The sequence below is a fragment of the Oreochromis niloticus genome, linkage group LG18, assembly GCF_001858045.2.
Source record: "Oreochromis niloticus isolate F11D_XX linkage group LG18, O_niloticus_UMD_NMBU, whole genome shotgun sequence".
NCBI lineage: Eukaryota > Metazoa > Chordata > Actinopteri > Cichliformes > Cichlidae > Oreochromis > Oreochromis niloticus.
Window position 1 is genome coordinate 36,201,352 of NC_031982.2, and position 19,643 is coordinate 36,220,994.

Sequence of the window (19,643 nt, forward strand, 5' to 3'; positions counted from 1 at the left end):
TTACGTATTTAAAATACAAAATATGAGTAACTGTATTCTGTTACAGTTACAGTTTAAATAGGTGGTATTCAGAATACAGTTACTTTGTTGAAATAAAGGGATTACATGGCGGTCTTTTCCTGTTTCATATGTCAGGCTGTTGCCTCTCTATTTTTGGTAATTCCACGCTGGTGGAAATCCAAACAAAACACGCCTGTGTCTCAATCTCGCTGCCCATGTCACCTCTGCTTAATGATGTGAAGAAACATTTTTAAAAATTATTATTCAAGAAATGATTTAATATGAAGGCAATAGGCAGAGTGTTACAGGCATCACCCTAAAGCATGTAGCCTGATGGGCAGTGTAGTCCGTGCTGCAGGGAGAATGGACTGCCATACCCGTGATGTGTCTGTGAGCGAGGGAGGGAGAAAAAGGAAAAGTACGAGCTGTCACCAAGCAGAAACGGGAGCTGGAAGCATGTAAATATAATAATAACCACTGCAGCCAAGAAGAGTGCCTGACGAGCCCAGTTGTAAGTAAGCTATTAAGACTCGACTAATGTCCACCCTACTGTTAGTCATTTTATATTAAGATTTAAACATCTAGTTGGTATTGGTATGGCGAGTAACATTCAGTAATAGTAATAAATCACACAGCAATAGGACATTCACATAGTTGTAAAAAGCATGATATTATATTAAATAATCCAAAGTAATCAGAATACTTTACTCTCATTGAGTAACGTAACGGAATACGTTACAAAATACGTTTTAGGGCATGTAATCTGTAATCTGTAGTGGAATACATTTTAAAAGTAACCTTCCCAACACTGCACATCATCACTCTTCTCACAGGTGTGAAACTGTAACACACCTGTGAAACTGATACTCTCTATATTTTGGGATAAAACAATTATTTTAACTGTGCTATTGTATGAGTAGGATTGATGTTTTCAGTGTTTTGGGCCACAGTGATAAGATGGGTCAATAGTGCCAAGTTTTGTTGCCATCCTGGTTTAAGTAGGACAATCTTACTATTGAAGAACCATTTCTGGTGGGAACACTAGAAAAGGATATGTTCCCACACATCTTTTTCTAGTGTTCCCCATCAGAAATGATGCTTCGGTGGTGCTCCAAGTGGTGGAAGCCAGTTGTGGGGTCTGCTTAATAGCAAAGTAAAACTGTCCTGAAGAGCCATAATACAATCGTTTGGGGCGTGTTACATATGTAGAGTTTCCCCCGTGTGAATTCTCATGTGCTCTGGTTCCAGCTGAGGCTCAGCAGCATCCTCTGCTCCTCCTCACACTGGGCCACATCTGTTTGATTTTAAAGCAGGCATACCCAGTCAGAGCATCTCTCACTGTTCTCCATCCCAGCCTAAACCAAGCCAGCTAGAAGGACTAGTAAAACTCAGCCTGAGTGTTTCTCTGCTGCAGGACTGCTTAACACACAGAGTGAAATGCATTTGAGTGCTTACCGCCAGAACAGGAGCACAGAGGATGCAGTCTCCATCGCACTGCACTCTGTCCTCTCACACCTGGACAACAACAACACCTACGCCAGAATGCTGTTTATAGACTTCAGTTCAGCATTCAACACAATCCACCCCTCACAACTCATCAGGAAACTGACAGACCTGGGCATCAGTTCCCTCATCTGCAAATGGTTACTGGACTTCCTGACCAACCGCCCCCAACATGTCCGACTGGATAACCGCTGCTCATCAACAATCACAATGAACACCGGTGTACCACAGGGCTGTGTGATGAGCCCTTTCCTCTACTCCCTCTTCACCCACGACTGCAGACCTGCTGATGGTTCCAACACCATCATTAAGTTTGCAGATGACACCATGGTGATTGGCCTCATCAGTGACAACGACGAGGCCGCCTACAGGGAGGAGGTGGATCGTCTGGCTGAGTGGTGCAACACAAACAACCTGCTGCTTAACACCGAGAAGACTAAGGAGCTCATCGTGGACTACAGGAGGAATGCTGACCCACATCCACCCATCCACATTAAGGGGACGGCTGTGGAGCGTGTGAGCGGCTTCAAGTTCCTGGGAGTCCACATCTCCGAGGATCTCACCTGGACGACCAACTGCTCCAAGCTGGTCAAGAAGGCTCACCAGCGCCTCTTCTTCTTGAGGACTCTGAGGAAGAACCACCTGTCCTCAGACATCCTGGTGAACTTCTATCGCTGCACCATCGAGAGCATCCTGACCAACTGTATAACAGTCTGGTACGGGAACTGCTCTGCCTCGGACCGGAAGGCGTTGCAGAGGGTCGTGAAAACTGCCCAGTGCATCGCCGGAGCACCACTTCCTGCCATAGAGGACATCTACAGGAAGCGGTGTCTGAAAAGGGCTGGGAAAATCATCAGAGACCCCAGTCACCCATCACATAGACTCTTCACCCTCCTGCCCTCTGGGAGGCGCTACAGGAGCCTCCGGACTAAGACCACCAGGTACCGGAACAGCTTCTTCCCCACAGCTGTCAGACTCCTGAACTCTGCCTCCTGACATCTGACCCACGTTAAACTCATGGACTGAACATACACACACCCACAACCACTAGCACTTTACCACTACTGTATAGTTCTGTGTAGATAATCATTCTGTACATACGATAATTTTTAATCCCACAACTGTTTATAACTTACATAGTTCACATTCTGTATAACTGTATATCTCAGATTTCTGTATAGTTTTTATTTCATATTTATATCCTGTTCATAGCCTGTACATAGCTTGTACTCACTACAGCCTGTACATACTTATAGTTATAGAATAGTCATAACATACTTCACACTGTGTACATTATAACATACCATAATAGACCCATTTCTGTAATATACTTACACATCTATATTATTGCTAATATATATTGTAATATATCTATATCACGACTAAAGCACTTTCTGGATGGATGCAAACTGCATTTCGTTGCCCTGTACCTGTGCATGTGCAATGACAATAAAGTTGAATTCTATTCTATTCTATTCTATTCCATTCTACTCTGAAGCTGCTGATCTCGTGAACTTTCACCATGACTATCATTCAGTAATGTGAATACAAAACCAGTGAGCTCTCTTTTATGATGAAAGAACTCTGAGAGAACAATCAGACTGGTTGGAGCAGACAGAAAGACCAGGATCACTCAGACAGAAACTCTTTAAAACTGCACTGAGCAGAAAAGCAGCTCCTCCTCCTCCTGACTGCAGAAACCTGTCTGACTCCAGCTGTGAACATCAGACCACTCACAGCTAACTCCCAGTGAACATCACTTCCAACATTTCTCCTCTGGAAACATGGAAAAACTGGCTGTGATTTGGATCTTTGCAGCTCTCGTAGGTACGTATGTTTCTGACAGGAACACCTGAAAATCAAAGACATGTTTACAGCGTTACAGATCCAGTTTGGATTTTCTTTGAGCTCAATGTGTTTTTCCAATGATGGACATGTGACTGTGGAACAGAGCTGTAAATATAACATGTTGTTTCATCAGCAGGTAACAGCTTGGAAGATGATATTACTGCCAGCAGTGCTGAAGTGTTTTCATCAGAGGGCCGTACAGTTACTGTGTCCTGTAACTATTCAGTTCAAGCCAATAATCTCCAGTGGTATCGACAAGATCCTGGATCAGATCCTCAGTTCCTTCTCCTCATCACTGATACAAGTGAGCCGACTGTGGTGAGAGCAACCCCCCCAAACCCTCGACTGACTGCTGCACTGAACAAGGAGAGAAATCGAGTCAATCTGGAGATCTCCTCTGCTGCAGTGACAGACTCTGCTGTGTACTACTGTGCTCTGCAGCCCACAGTGACAGGAAACACCAAAACTCTGTACAAAAACCTTTGGAGCAAAGACAACAGAATACTCCACAACATCCACTAGAGGGAGCCACACACTGTTAAACCTCTGATTCTTGTGTCATTGGACTGATGACAAAGACAACAGAGAAATGAAGCAGTAAAGATCAGAGACAGAGACAGAGCTGCTGTGGAAGCACAAAACTATTTGATTGGCTGAGCTATTAAACTGGCCCCGCCCACTGAAGTTGAGCTCATCCAATGGCATTATTTGTTGGTCATTGTGCTGCAGTGGAAGAACATTGTTCATGTGCTGTCTGTCTGGCTTTAATAACTCCAAAGACATGTTGCTGCACCTCTTTTTGCTTCTATCTCACATTATAGGTGAGTTTAAGAACAGGGATTAAAGTTTAGTTGAAGCTGCTGCATTAAGCAGATATACAGACTGCATTTCATTACTTTTCTTCTTTCTTTTTCCAGGACTAACAGCTGGAGACTCAATCACTCCTCAACAAACTGAAGTCACTAAAACAGAAGGAGAATCTGTCAAACTCACATGTAGCTATGAGACAACCTCGAGTGTTGCTTATCTTTACTGGTACAGACATGATTCTGACCTTCAGGCTCCTCAGTTTATACTCTGGAAACAAGGAAAAGGAGGGACAGCTGAATATATTCCTGATAATCCATATGGATCAGAAACATCACCTACATCAACTAATCTGACCATAACAGCCCTGGCAGACACAGCTCTCTACTACTGTGCTCTACAAACACAGTGATACAAAGTGTAGAAGAGGCTGTACAAAAACCTGAACACAGATATCTGACTACTCTTCAAAGAGGAGGGAAGTGGTATTCAAAGCACAGCTTCATATCAGATGGATTCTGCTAATTCCTGTTTTATCAGAGTCACTGTGGTTACAGCTGCTAATGAAACACTGTGGGAGGATTCACATGAGCAGCAAATCCACATCAACCACAAACCAACTGTAGGAACGTTCAGACACAATAAAAACTGTCAAACATCAAAAGCTGCTCAATCATTTGGATGCAGCCCTCCTCCACCTTTCATCAGGACCAGAGTCTGTGGGTCCTTCCACTGAGGTCATCAGCAGTCCAGCTCCACATCACATCCATCCAGATGTTCAGCATGGTTCTTCAGCCCTGCTCCACCAACACAACAGTCCAGACTCCCTCTGATCTAAACACTGAGGACTCCTCACATATTTCTGCAGCAGCAGGGAGAGTTTCCAGTGAGCAGCTTCATGTCCTCACAGTCAGGCGGCTAAAATAAAGAAAGCAAAGTGAACAACACAAAACTGCACAAATTTTGAACATTCTAGATTGTTCATGAATGATGCGTGCAACTCTGAAAACTGTTGTGTAATCACAGCAGTCCAGACTTCAAACTTTTTGACATTTCAAGCTTCAGTCGTTGGTGGTTTTCCAACAGAGTTCTTAAAGTATGACCACAAAGCAGATTCAGAAGAACACTGAACGTGCTGTCGATGCAGGCCGACACTGAGGACCCACTGGTGTAGTCTTTGCAGGTGAAGGATGGATAAACCAGTCTGCACAGATCAGACCGAAAGATTCCAACAAGCAAATCCATCCATGAGGGGTTCATCCATGTTAAGCAAAAAAAGGACATCACAGCTCCTTCTGCCTCTCATTCGCTGGTAAAAAAAAAAACAAAACCCAAAACATTGAGCTGTCCCCAGTGCATGCTGGTCCTACCACAGCAGAGGTAGACTCTCGTTAAAGCCAAAATAAATGAAAAAAAAAATAAACTGAGCAAAATAAAGCAACAACTAACAGGAACAAAACTTTGATCTATGATGTATCCAAACAAAAAACAAACATAACTAAACTCAACATTTATAATCCAACATCTAATCATTATAAAAAACAAACAAACAAATGTTTTTGATGTTTTTCCAGCATTACTTTGCTGATTTTGACTTCTCGTGTGGATTTTCACGTGTAAAATAAATAAAAGTCTATGATGTCTGAAAATTTTCCCACAGGTTTTACAGTGATATGGCTTCTCTCCAGTGTGAGTTCTTGTGTGAATAGTCAAAGCAGAACAACGGTTCAGAGTACGCAGCCTTCTTGGAGTTACTGGGTGGGGTGCTTGAGGGTGCCCCATCTGGTGACCCTGTTGTTGTACTGGGAGAGTTTAATGCTTATGTGTCCAACAACAGCAGACTTGGAGGGCTGTGATTGGGAGAAACAGCCTGTCTGATCTGATTTGGGGTTTTGTTATTGGACTTTGTCCACAGCGAACACTGTGTTCAAACATAAGGAAGGCCACAAATGCACGTGGCACCAGGACACCTGAGAAATATTACGTTGAGGACTTTCTTAATCCCACTGACACGTCTTCTGTAGAAGAAGCGGAGTCTTTGAATGAGGGGGACGACTCGCCTATCACTAGGGGTGAGGTCACTGAGGCAGTTAAACAGCTGCTTGGTGGCCTACAGACTTCTGCTATTAAAATGGATTATTGATAATAGTTTTCTGTGTTGATGGTGTGACTAAACTGTTCATCAGTGAAGTAGCAGCAATGTTGATGATATTGTAGAAGAACTTATGTGTAGTGTGTTTCTGAGTTTGTTTGCCAGTCAATAAAAGCTGCCGCCTTTAAGTTTAATACTTCGTCTCAGAGTCCTGTGTTTGGTTCCTTTTTCCAACCACTGCGGAGGTTTCTTCCTGTTAAAAGGGAGTTTTTCCTTCCCACTGTCGCCAAAGTGCTTGCTCATAGGGGGCCATATGACTGTTGGGTTTTTCTCTGTATGTATTATTGTAGGATCTACCTTACAATATAAAGCACCTTGAGGCGACTGTTGTTGTGATTTGGCGCTGCAGAAATAAAATTGAATTGAATTGAAACGAAACACATCAGTCTAGCTGACCAATGTGCAATCCCCCTGCCAGCTGTGTTCATCCCTTTAGTACTTAGCAGAGTGGTGAGAGCTTGATGATCCGTTCTGAGGGTAAATCAGTATCCCCATACATACGTCCTCCATTTATCAGCCACCCATACGCAGGCGAGGACCTCTTTCGCTATGGTCAAATATTTCCTCTCAGCTGGAGACAGGGTGCCGGAACCAAAAGCAGAACCATGAAGTTAAGCCTCAGAAGGAACGAAGCACAGCCATGTCCTTTGGTGCAGGAGCTTCAGAGATGGCAGTCAGGTGGTCTGGGCTAGGGCGCAAGCCCTCCTTGGAAATGACATGTGCCAGTAACGGAATATTCATCTGCCTGAATGAACTTTTACCGGAATTGATCTGCAGACCAACATGCTTCAGATGCTGGAGAACAGCCTGTAGGCATTCATCGTGTTCTTTTTTGGAATGTCCATACAAAATAATGTCCAAGTAGTTCTGCACTCCTGGTAGATCTTTCAGAACTGTGTGCATCATCTTCTGCAAGGCAGAAGGTGCTGAAGCAAGTCCGAACCTAACTCTGGTGAACTGAAAGAGTCCCTCAAGCGTTATAAAAGCTGTAAGACTGGGACTGTCAGGGTGAAGAGACAGTTGATGATAAGCTGAGCCTTAATCAATCTGGCTGTTGTGTGTAGCACCAGCCAGTTTTATGAGGAAGTGGACGACGGTCAATTATTACACTTTTATTAGGTTCACGTACATCAGGGGTGTCAAACTCAATTGCACAGGGGGCCAGAACTCAAGGCACACTTCAGGTCGCGGGCCAAACAAGTTAAACATTCATTGAACACACTAAAACAAAGTTTTTAAAACTTAAATATGAATAAAAACAGACAGGAATATTATTCCAGATTAAATAAACTTAAAAAAATAAATTTTAACTTTCAATATTTTGCTCTTCATAAAAATATATCCTGTCAAAATTATGCAAGTTAGAAATATGAACATGCTGCCAAAAACCCCAGAAAAAATAAATGAAAGCAAACACAAGGTTGGAGCCGCATGTAGACAGAGCATTGCTTCAGGAATGGAACTAATAAACTCTTCGGGCCATTCAGTGTCGTACTTTCCCTTGAGTGTATCATTACACTGCAGCTCCATCTGAATCTGCACAGGTGCAGTTCAGCAAAGTCCGCTGACTTGGTTCAACATTACTTGGCAACAGGGAAAGTGAAGCAAGTTGTACTGGTGCATTTATGACAGCTTCACTTGAAATGCCTTCACCGCATCATACATGTCCATGAACTGACAGATTTCCTTGCTGAGCTCAAAAACTCTATTGAGAATTTTTATCCCAACTCAGCCAACGGACCTCTGTATGATGAGGAATGTCGGCAAACTCTGAATCTATTTCCTACATAAAAGACTGAAATTGACGGTGATTTAAACTTTTAGCTCAGATAAAATTTACGGTTTGCGTTACGATGATCATTACATGCTCCATTTTTAGGACTTGACCACACAGCGTTTCCTGGTGTGTGATGCAGTGATATGCTGTTAACTCAGCGGTACAGTTCTCCTCCTGCATCTTTACTCGCATCCTGCTGACTAGTCCGCTTTTTTCACCGCACAACACCGGCGCTCCATCTGTTGTAAGTCCAACAGTTTGTCCCAGGGCAGTTTCATATCGGTTACACTTTGACATACGTTTTAAAAAATGTCTTTTCCTGTCGTTGTCCCGTGCATCGATTTAATGTTCAATATTTCCTCTCCACGGATGAAGGTGGCCAGCTGTGCAATGTCCATCATGTCTGTACTTTCATCCACAGCAAGAGAGTATGCAATAAAGTTTTTGCTTCTTTCACACAACTGTGTTCTTAAATCAGTGGCCATCTCACAAACCCGATCAGCAATCGTATTTCTCCTCAGGCTCACATTTGCCAAAATCTGCCTTTTGTCTGGACACAAGACATCGCACAGCTTCATCCTGCAGCTCTTCAGAGTGGTACCGGGCTGATTTGGCTCCTCTGCTACAATAAAACTTGCTTTCACAACAGCTTCACTTTGTGATTTTGCTCTGGTGAAAAACATCTGCTGAAATGTCAGATTCTTCTTTAGCTCTTCTACTTTCTGTAGTCTCTGTTCTGCATTTAAGTTTTTCAGCTTATCCTGACGTTTTGTCTCGTAGTGCCGTCTTAAATTAAATTCCTTAATTACAGCCACATTAGCTCCACTAATAAGACACACGGGTTTACCAGCAATGTCTGTAAACATATATTCAGTCTCCCACTGGCGCTGAAAGGCTCTGCTTTCAGAATCAACTTTTCTCTCCACCATTGTGAGCGGCTAGCTTCGCAATAACAGAAGTTTGACTTGATTGACGCGGGAATGTTCCCAGGTAACCTAGCGTTCAGCAAGGAGGCTGCAGCGCTGCATTATGGGATCTGTAGTTTGTATAGTGTTAGCGCCTCATATCGCCGGGCCATCCCATCTAACAGCTGCACGCTGAGGACCATCGTCTTTGATTTTCAGGTTTTTTAACACAACTGAGCCACTGCTGCTGAGAGAGAAGCTGCAGGAGCTGTCAGTAAACACATCCATCATCTAATAGATTACCAACTACATCACTGACCAGCTGCAGTACAGAAGCTCTACAGAGGACAGTGCTGTCTCCATTCCTGTTCACCATGTTCACCTGAGACTCTGAACTGGGCTGAACTGGAAGACCAACACAGAGACCGGAGACAAGGGGACGAGCAGGCTCTGTTTCCTCTGGAAGCTGAGGTCCTTCAGCTGGTGACATCATCATCATCATGGCTCTTTGATTGGCTGCAAACTGGACACGTTTGAAGGTGTGATGGAGACGAGGTCCCTGAACAAACTCCTCTCCATCAGACTGATTCAGCTCCACTGTCACATGGTCACCCTCTATATTATTATTATTATTATTATTATTATTATTATTATTATTATTATTATACTTTTATCATGTTGATGTTTTCTTGTATTTGAACATCAACAAGTAAATAAGCAAATAAAAGACAGAGTGTGAACATTGTGTGATTCCTCAGTGTGAAACTTGAATATTGTGACTCTGAGGGAGCTTACATGGTTCTTATCTAATGGATGACTTCATCCACTGAAAATGGAAAGTATCAAGTCAGAATGTTTTTATGACTTATCATCATTTATGAAGAAAATGAAAGGAGGATTCATCAGATGTGAGTAATTAACGTCCATCAGGTTAATCAGTAGTTTAAAGCCTCACTTTGGCCTCTACAAGATATTTATGCAGAAGCTCAATCAGAAGTTCATCCTGAGGTCTGGTAGATTTACATTGTTGGATTGTCATTTATGCTTAGAAATATCTACTCATATATGCTTAGAGTTGTATAATCAATGTCATGTTGGTAGAGGTTTGGTCCTTATAGTCTGCAAAGATTTTGTGTGCATTCCAGAGTGCTCTGGCATTCACACCCACGTCCTGGGAGCATGGGAGAGGTCGTACCTTCTCTTATTGTTTTGTGGTAGGATAAACGTGTCTATGTCTGTTTTAGTCTAAGTGCCTTTTGTTTAGATGAACTGCTGGACTTCCAGACCAGCAGGTTTAGGGAAGTCCCCCCCCCCCCCCCCCCCCCACACACACACAAACACACACACACACACACACACACACACATACTTACACAACGCACAGGCAAGGTACTCTTTGTGTGTATGTAGACGTCATATGTTAATGAACCTATGCATATTCATGTGACCTCAATAAAAGAGCAGTGTTACGAGGGAGCAGACGAGAGCGACTGGGGTCAAGCGAAGGAACGGCGTTTGTCCAGTCCTCTCCCTCATATATGAGTAACACAAAGAACTTTGCCTGCTTGGTGCTTTTTGCTGTGTAACTGAATTGTCTTGAACATTCCAGCGAATAGGTTTATGCTACAAACCTATCAAGGTCATCCACAGACTCAGACTATCACATTATCAGAGAGAAGCTGGAGTGTCTGTGACCTCTGCAGACCTGAACCTATGAAGAAAGACCTACTCTAAGAATATCAAAAGAAACCAGCTTCAAAATCAACAACCAGCCTCCTCTACATGGACCACTGACTTCATGATATTTTCTTTAGTTTGTAATATTTTGCCCTGTAAAACAATTAAAGACCACCTTAAATAACTTTGGTTATAAAAGAAAAGTGTGTTAACCACAGGAGGAGGAGTGACTGAGAGCAGAGAGGAGGAGCAGAGATTCAGGGAGGAGCTGAGCTGTTACTGAACTATAGAAGAGAGAAAAACCTCCACATTCAACAGAGTTCAAAACAAACTTTATGTTCCTCAACATGCTGTCATTACATCACTGTGTGTTTCCTCTGATTCTTCTCACTCTCACAGGTATGCTCACCTACACAGGAAACTGTGTTCAATGAAATCTTTATATCAATGTAGATTATACACAGAAACTATTCAAAGTTTCGTCCTTCAGGTGTCAGCTGTGATCAACTCACTCCAGTCAAAGATGAAGAGTCCAGTGTAGAAGGCAGCACAGTTACTCTGTCCTACAAATACACCACAGGTGCTACTTATTTCTTCTGGTATCGACAACATTCAGGAAAAGCACCAGAGCTCCTGATCTCACACTCACCTTCAGGAGCAGTAGGAGAAGAAAAAATTCCTGGACTGAAGATTCAAGTGGAGAAAACAGAAATCAAGATGAGCATCTCCTCTGCTGCAGTGACAGACTCTGCTGTGTACTACTGTGCTCTGCAGCCCACAGTGACAGGAAACACCAAAACTCTGTACAAAAACCTTTGGAGCAAAGACAACAGAATACTCCACAACATCCACTAGAGGGAGCCACACACTGTTAAACCTCTGATTCTTGTGTGAATCAGAGGTTGTAAACTTCTGTAGTTTGTTAGGATGGAGTTAGGGGAGCTTTCAGTCATCAGACAGTCATGAAGAAAGAGTTTTAGAGGAAACAGTAAAGAAGCATCAGAGTGTTCCTGTTTGAAGAAACTGGAGGTATTTTTATAGGATATTGAAAGGAATGAAAAGTGTGTAAATCTCCCATTAAACCAGTACAATCTTTCTCTTACTGGCACCTTTAGTGAAGCTTCCAGCAGAGGATCTGTGAGGCGTCTGTTTTTCAAACTACAGACTCTCGTGTACGTGTCCTCTTCCTCAGTGTGTATCAGTGGAGTTTCCCATAGAGCCAGTTAGTTTGTGGAGAAGGTAGTTCTCATCAGTGTATTAAACCTTCATCAGCCTTTGTTCAGAACAAGAACTCTGCTGAGTTTCACAAGAAACTTCTTTTGTTTTTGGGTCTTTTGAAACTAGCCTGGATCTGACAGAAGCTGATGTTCTGCACACAGTTTGTTAAATGTATTGTTTCTTTGAGCATCAGATCATTCTCAGCTACACCAACGAGAACTGGAAAGTTTTTACTCCTCATCAATGATCCTGTAAACATGACAAAGTTGAATTATGTGACACAGAGCGGCATCTGAACACGGGAGCTGTGAGTGCTGAACAATGGCCTCCATGTGCTCAGTCTTACCTTATGTTACATTATTGTTATTAAATATTAAATGTAAAAATAAGATTTTGATGGATTTGATTGTAATTTTTATGGAAGAAGCTTCTGTGATTTTCTACTAGGTAGAGATTTCTTATAGTGAACAAGAAGGGTCGCTGTTACACAAAGCTATTTGATTGGCTGAGCTATTAAACTGGCTCCACCCACTGAAGTTGAGCTCATTCAATGACATTATTTGTTGGTCATTGTGCTGCAGTGGAAGAACATTGTTCATGTGCTGTCTGTCTGGCTTTAATAACTCCAAAGACATGTTGCTGCACCTCTTTTTGCTTCTATCTCACATTATAGGTGAGTTTAAGAACAGGGATTAAAGTTTAGTTGAAGCTGCTGCATTAAGCAGATATACAGACTGCATTTCACTACTTTTCTTCTTTCTTTTTCCAGGACTCACAGCTGGAGACTCAATCACTCCTCAACAAACTGAAGTCACTGAAACAGAAGGAGAATCTGTCACACTCACATGTAGCTATGAGACAACTTATGGTTACCCACAGCTTCATTGGTACAGACATCATTCTGACCTTCATGCTCCTCAATTTATACTTTGGAAAGGTGGAAAACAGAACACAGCTGAGTATATTCCTGATAAACGATATGGATCCCAAACATCTCCTACATCAACTAGTCTGACCATAACAGCCCTAACCCTGGCAGACACAGCTCTCTACTACTGTGCTCTAGAAACACAGTGATACAAAGTGTAGAAGAGGCTGTACAAAAACCTGAACACAGATATCTGACTACTCTTCAAAGAGGAGGGAAGTGGTATTCAAAGCACAGCTTCATATCAGATGGATTCTGCTAATTCCTGTTTTATCAGAGTCACTGTGGTTACAGCTGCTAATGAAACACTGTGGGAGGATTCACATGAGCAGCAAATCCACATCAACCACAAACCAACTGTAGGAACGTTCAGACACAATAAAAACTGTCAAACATCCAAAGCTGCTCATTTACACTATTTTATATTTAGTGGATGAGGACATGCAAAAATGCAGCAGAAGCAAAATAAACAGAGTAACAGAGGTTTATCTCTTTAAGTTAAAATCTGTCACATGAAGCTAAAAGTCCAACCAGGAAGACCATCTCATGCTTATTCCATTTATTCTCTTTGAACTCATCACATCAGATGATGATGCTCTCCTTCATCATTGTCCTGCTCTGGTACTTTGTGATGTTCCCCCTCTGGCAGGTCCAGACTCTCATCTGTGCTGAGCTGGAAAACTCACCTGGAAAACTCACCTGCCCATCCACTCTCCACCCACTCAGCCTTCTGAAACCTTCACTTACCTCCCTGACACAGAAGCTCTAAAAGTGAAACACAAGAAAGGACTCTAATAAATACTATATAAGCAATTCTGACTGCACTGACACTCAGCAGTCGTTCTCTCGGGCAGTTCTCTGGTGTCTCCCTGCTCTGTCCCTCTGCAGGAAACCTACTTACCTCCCCCTCTGTCTTTGAACCTTCTCAAAATAAAAGCATGTAAAGCTTTAGCCTCATGTGGGCTGCTTTAGAGTCGATGCATTCCTGTAATCATGACACTGAGAGTTTGCTCCAGTGATTTAAGTCATGTATTAATCGTAGTGGAGAGAAATTAATATGAATATTTCCTGTATGAAGATGATGGTGTGATATCAGGGCTGCCACATGAAGGGGCAAAGTGAACAAGTTTATGAATACCTCAGAAAAAAAGCTTCAATGAGTATAAATGATCTTCTGATATTAACAATATCCTGGAACACCAACATGCACGCTCAGTCATCCAGGTAAGCAAATCCTAAAAAGCTGATTCTGTTCATCTGGATGTTTTCAGTGGGAGAAACGTTTCATCATCATCAGGTGACGTCTTCAGTCTCAGCTGACCTTTGCACAATGACTGAAACCAGCATCACTGAATGAACAATGGGCTGTGAGGTCAGTTTATGATCATTAATATGCAAATTGTCACAACCATTGATCAACATCCACTGATCAATGGTCATGAGTACCATTCTCTGTTAATCATACCAAGCAGCTGTGGAAGCACAAAACTACTTGATTGGCTGAGATGAAATTACAAAAATATATTAGAGCTGAAAGATGAGCTCCACCTGAAAGTGAAAATGCTGCTACTAGTGTGTAAAGAGGAGGAAGTGAGAGAAGTTCAAACCCAGATCAGAGAGGAGGAGGAGAGATTCAGGGAGGAGCTGAGCTGTTACTGAACTAGAAGAGAGAGAAACCTCCACATTCAACAGAGTTCAGCACACAAACCATAAACTTTACCTTCATTCAACATGTTGTCTTTGGACTATTATGCACTTTCTTTACTGATTCTCACCATTCTAACAGGTACGTTACAATCTGTGTGTTTAAAGAAATACATTTGAACTGTGATGATTTATAAAAGTATCAAATATGTTTCTGTTCCTTTAGGTGTCAGCTGTGAAGATCTCACTCCAACCAACAAAGAAGTGTTCAGTGTAGAAGGCAGCACTCTTACTCTGTCCTATAGATACTCCAAAAAGGCAGCTGGAAGTGACCAGTTTTACTGGTATCGACAATATCCTGGAAAACCACCAGAGTTCCTGATCTCTCATTTGGGATCAGGAAGTGTAATGAAAGAAGAAATCTCTGGACTGTCTGTTCAAGTTGTGGATGATCAAAAACAAATCGATCTCAACATCTCCTCTGCTGCAGTGACAGACTCTGCTGTGTACTACTGTGCTGTGAGGCCCACAGTGACAGGAAACACCAAAACTCTGTACAAAAACCTTTGGAGCAAAGACAACAGAATACTCCACAATATCCACTAGAGGGAGACACACACTGTTACACTGTCAAAGTCCACCTGTAGGTCTGAATTCTCTGTTCTTATGATTACACAAAGTCTTATCTATAATTAGTTATGTTACATTTTATTACTGTGCTGTTGTTTGATTTTTCCTGTGTTTCTCACATTATGTATATTATGAAGAATTGTTTTATGAAAGCTTTATATTATAGATATTATTTTGCTGTTTTTTTGAACCCTCTGAAAAACACTTTTACACTACATGGGTGTCGAAGCCTCTCATAGTTGTTGTGTTTTCTGGGACTGTGCTGTAGTGATGGGATTTCCGGCTCTTTTTAGAGAGAACCGGCTCTTCAGGTTGTTTTGTTGCTTTAATTAATTTATTATTAACAATAATATAAAATTATGCACAAAAGGAATTACTAATGTAAAAAAAAGTGGTTTTATTTATATATAAATATATGCGGTGGCCCCTAGAGACAAAGCACGTACAAACTCTAAAACACATTTCTAGCATGAACTGAAGTTCCAAAACAGAGCTACCTAGATCACTTAAATTACACAATTGAAAACATATGTGTATTGTTTGTGTATTTATACACAAGCACTCATATATATTCAAATAATTTAAAAAAATGTTCATTTACCTGTTACTACCACACACCAAATCCGGTCGTTGGTACTTCCTGGCTTCTGTAGCCTCTAGGTAACAAAAGCTCAACACTGCGGCGAGCATCCTGGAGCACTTCTGTTGTCTTTTGTACGTGTTTTGGAGTTTTTACGTGTTTTGGAGTTTTTACGTGTTTTGGAGTTTTTATGTGCTTTGTCTCTAGGGGCCACCGTAAACATATTTTTATTTATTCACTCCACATAAAATGTAATAAATAAATCATATAATACAAAAACCAACTAGTCACAGTTCAACTTTTAACTATTTAAATTTTCAGCTTTTTCCCTTTAAACAAATTTAAAGTGAAACAACACAAAACACTGCAAACCACAACACAATTAAATATAAATTAAAATATGAAAACAAAAAGAAGATGCATATTCTCTGTCATATGGGCCTGCATGAATAAACTTTCTGAATCCTTTATCATCTGCAACTGAAAATAGTTGTGGATGATTACTATACCTTTCTAATGTGACGTTGTTGTCCCTGGCTCTCTCTCTCTCTCCCTCCCGCTCTTTTCCTGTGCTACTGAGTGTAACTACTGCCCCTCCCCCCTCTGTGCGGAGTGAAGTGGAGAAAAAGTGCGAGAGAGAGGGTGAGAGAAAGGAAAGAAAAAAAACCCCACGGCTCGCGATAAGGAGCCGGCTCGCGTCGTTCACGTCAAAGATCCGGCTCTAAGAGCCATTTCGTTCGCGACCGACACATCACTACTGTGCTGATGTGTCTTCCATGATTAAACAGAGCTGCAGTCATCAGAGCCGTGCACTACTTTGTGTTATCCAGATAACTTCAGGGTTGCCCTGGGTTTCTGTGCTACGAAGGTGGTTCACTTCTCACCAGGACAAATCACCAAAGAAACTTATGCTGTGAACTAACCTGCCCCACAATAGGTTCAGTTCCACATTGGAGATCAAAAGGTATGACATCACCACCCACTGACCAATCAATTCTCCAGGAAACAGGTCATCATTCCTGGAAGATCCTTTGGACCTCCATGCAACAGTAGGAAGGTCCAAAGTTTTTTCTTTAATATAGAGTAATGTCCTTCAGTTTCCCTGGTGAGCATCAGTAAGAAGTAATAAATAATCTAGTGTTGTGTTGGGCTCTTCAATAAACTCCCGCTCAGGCGATAACGTGGATAGGGATGGGTATCGAAAACCGGTTCTTGTTGAGAAACGGTTCCCACTGTTTCAATTCCTTGGAATCGTTTGCCATTTTTGCAAACGATTCCCTTATCGATTCCAGTCGCCCCAAATGACATCACCACGTTGCGGAGCGTCATTTACCTGGCAGGAAACACGGCGTCTCAAACGCTCAAAAGTTTGTTTATACTTTACGAGAACGGATGACAACAGGGAACTTGCAATACTTGCAAAGTAGATATTTCATTAAAGGGAGGAAACACTACGAACATGCAAAAGCATTTGCTCACAAAACACGCGATGACCTTAAATGAATGTCGTGTTTTTAATTCCACTCCGGACTCGTGAATCTCAACCCAGCAGCAGCGGTAACGTCTGCACGTCCTCTCCCGTTAATACGGCAGGTAAATAATCAACTAACAGTGCATATTATGTTAGCGCGATCTGCCTTATTACAAAACCTGCCGTTACTGTGCATTTAGGTGACCGTGATGAGACAGACAGAGTCTGGATGGCTCAGATGCTGGCAGTTGTCGCTGCAGTCTACCGGTAGCGTCTCCTTTCAGGCCAGGATGAATGTCACCGAGCAGTGATTAAGTTTGTGGTAAAAGGCTTGCACCCATTTGTCACAGCAGATGCCCCCGATTTTCGGTAAGTGAATGTGTTTAATTGTAGGCAGGGACATTACTGGATATTCTTGTGTAATTGCTACAGAATAATTTATGTTATACTAAAGAAGAATATTTATTTTATTATTTTACATTTACATTTTTTTTCCTGGGGACCCTGTGACACCCCATTGAAGAGCCATACGCTGGTTCTCTTAAGATCTCAGTGTTGGGTTTGTAAGGCCATGTTACTTCTAAATTTCTATCTTGTTCAAAGAGAAGATATAAAACAAAGTTCTAAGCTAATCAACCTTAGTGTTCTCCTTTTTTTAAAAAGAATCGATAAAGAATCGAATCGTTAAACAGAATCGAAAATGGAATCGGAATCGTGAAAATCTTATCAATACCCATCCCTAAACGTGGAGCAACAAATCTTTTATTTTAGCTTACCCTCGTGCTGTTTACATACCACAAATTTCCTGTCTAGTGGGTAAGTACTGCCGCCTAGTGGCGCATGCATGTATATCAATATAGATTACACCACATCCTCCTTACTGAAGTTAGGCTGGTACATTCTTTTGCTCTTCAAACAAAACATAACTGCATAATATTTTTTTTCAATACAGACATACCCCAGCATTTCAGGAAACATAAACTCGGTATTTTCACAAACACTTTCTTTTCTCTCGTAACACATGACAAACCGTTTTCCCTTTCAAAAATGCTATTCTCAAAACCAAAACTTAGCATTTCAAAATACACCTTTTCCCTTTCCAAACAATTAGCTTCACAGATCAAGTCTTTTTGGTTTAATCACTTCCCTACCAGAGCGGGTTCTAACCACACCTGGTGTACGGGGTGCGCTTGGCTCAGAAACAGTCTCTATAGGGGTGGACTGGATCTGTTTTGCCTCGGTTTGAGTCTCTGTTTGTGGGATCGGCACAAGATGACTGCGGTTTCTTCTGATCGTCCCTTGGGGTCCACTGATGATGTACGATCGTGGAGTCGGGTGGACTGATGTCACTGTGCCTTGTGCTTTTGCATTCGTGATCCAGACTGGTTGCCCTGGCAACAATTTATCCAGTTCTCTTGTTCTATGTCTTTTGTTAAAACATTCGGTTTGTCTCAGCCTTTTCTCTCTCTCAGAACGACAAATCTGCTGAAAATCAGGCAGACATGGCTCTAAGGTTTCAGGAAGCATTGGTAAAGTAGTACGAAGCCTGCGCCCCATGAGAAGTTGAGCCGGGCTGTAGCCATTCGCCAGTGCTGTTGTTCTGTATGCCAGCAATGCCTTGTATGGATCGCTGGCTTTTTTGAGGAGATTTTTGATGGTCTGGACACCTCTCCCCGCCTCGCCGTTGCTCTGCGGGTACCTGGGACAACAGGTGACATGCTCAAAACAGTAGTCCTTTGCAAAGTCTTTCATTTCTTGACATGCAAATTGTGGGCCATTATCGGTAATCAATGTTTCAGGTATTCCATGGCGTGCAAATATTGACTTTAAATGCACAATCACATTGGCTGAACGAGTTGGGCTGAGTTGAGCAATCTCGACATATCTCGAGAAATAATCTACTACCAACAGATAGTTTTTGTCTTTTAGTGTGAACAAATCAGCTCCTAAATTCTGCCATGGCCTCTCAGGTAAACGTGTGGGCATAAGAGGTTCCCTCACATTAACTCTCTCCTGTATGCACAGCCGGCACTTCAGGACAAGTTCACTGATCTGATTACTTAAGCCTGGCCACCACACTGCTTGTCGGGTGCGTTCTCGACACTTAACTACCCCTTGGTGACCCTCGTGTATTTTGTCCAAAACTGCATTTCGCATGTTTGCAGGTATGACCAACCTTGTGCCTCGCAGGAGTAGTCCCTTGTGTACACTCAAAACTGCTCTTTCTGACCAGTAGTGTTTTACTACCCTCTGCAGCTGGTTCCTGTCCGGCCAGCCCTCTGCACAGAACTTCATGACTTGGGAACAGATGCTGTCAGACTGTAGCTGTTCACGGAGATCTGCAAGGTATTTGCTGCTAGTAGGAAGGCCCTCCAGCACTGCGTCAACGTAAATATCGGTGTCCTCCATAAGATCATTGTCTCTGGGCATCACACTGTGTGTCAGCGGTAACCGTGACAGCGTGTCGGCTGTGGTGAGGCTTTTGCCTGGAATGTGCCTTATA

General features: G+C 42.3%; 1 protein-coding gene and 1 gene segment (V, D, J or C); one reads left to right on the forward strand and one right to left on the reverse strand.

Annotated features, from left to right (window-relative positions):
• Positions 1-19,643, reverse strand: part of LOC100704393 (zinc finger protein OZF) — an 883,579-nt gene that overhangs the window by 675,676 nt on the left and 188,260 nt on the right. The gene's annotated exons all lie outside the window — the stretch shown is intronic.
• On the forward strand, positions 14,331-19,336 carry LOC112842894 (T cell receptor alpha variable 3-like). The segment is given in 3 exon segments: positions 14,331-14,601; positions 14,686-15,004; positions 19,306-19,336. Coding segments are annotated over 3 exon segments (405 nt in total).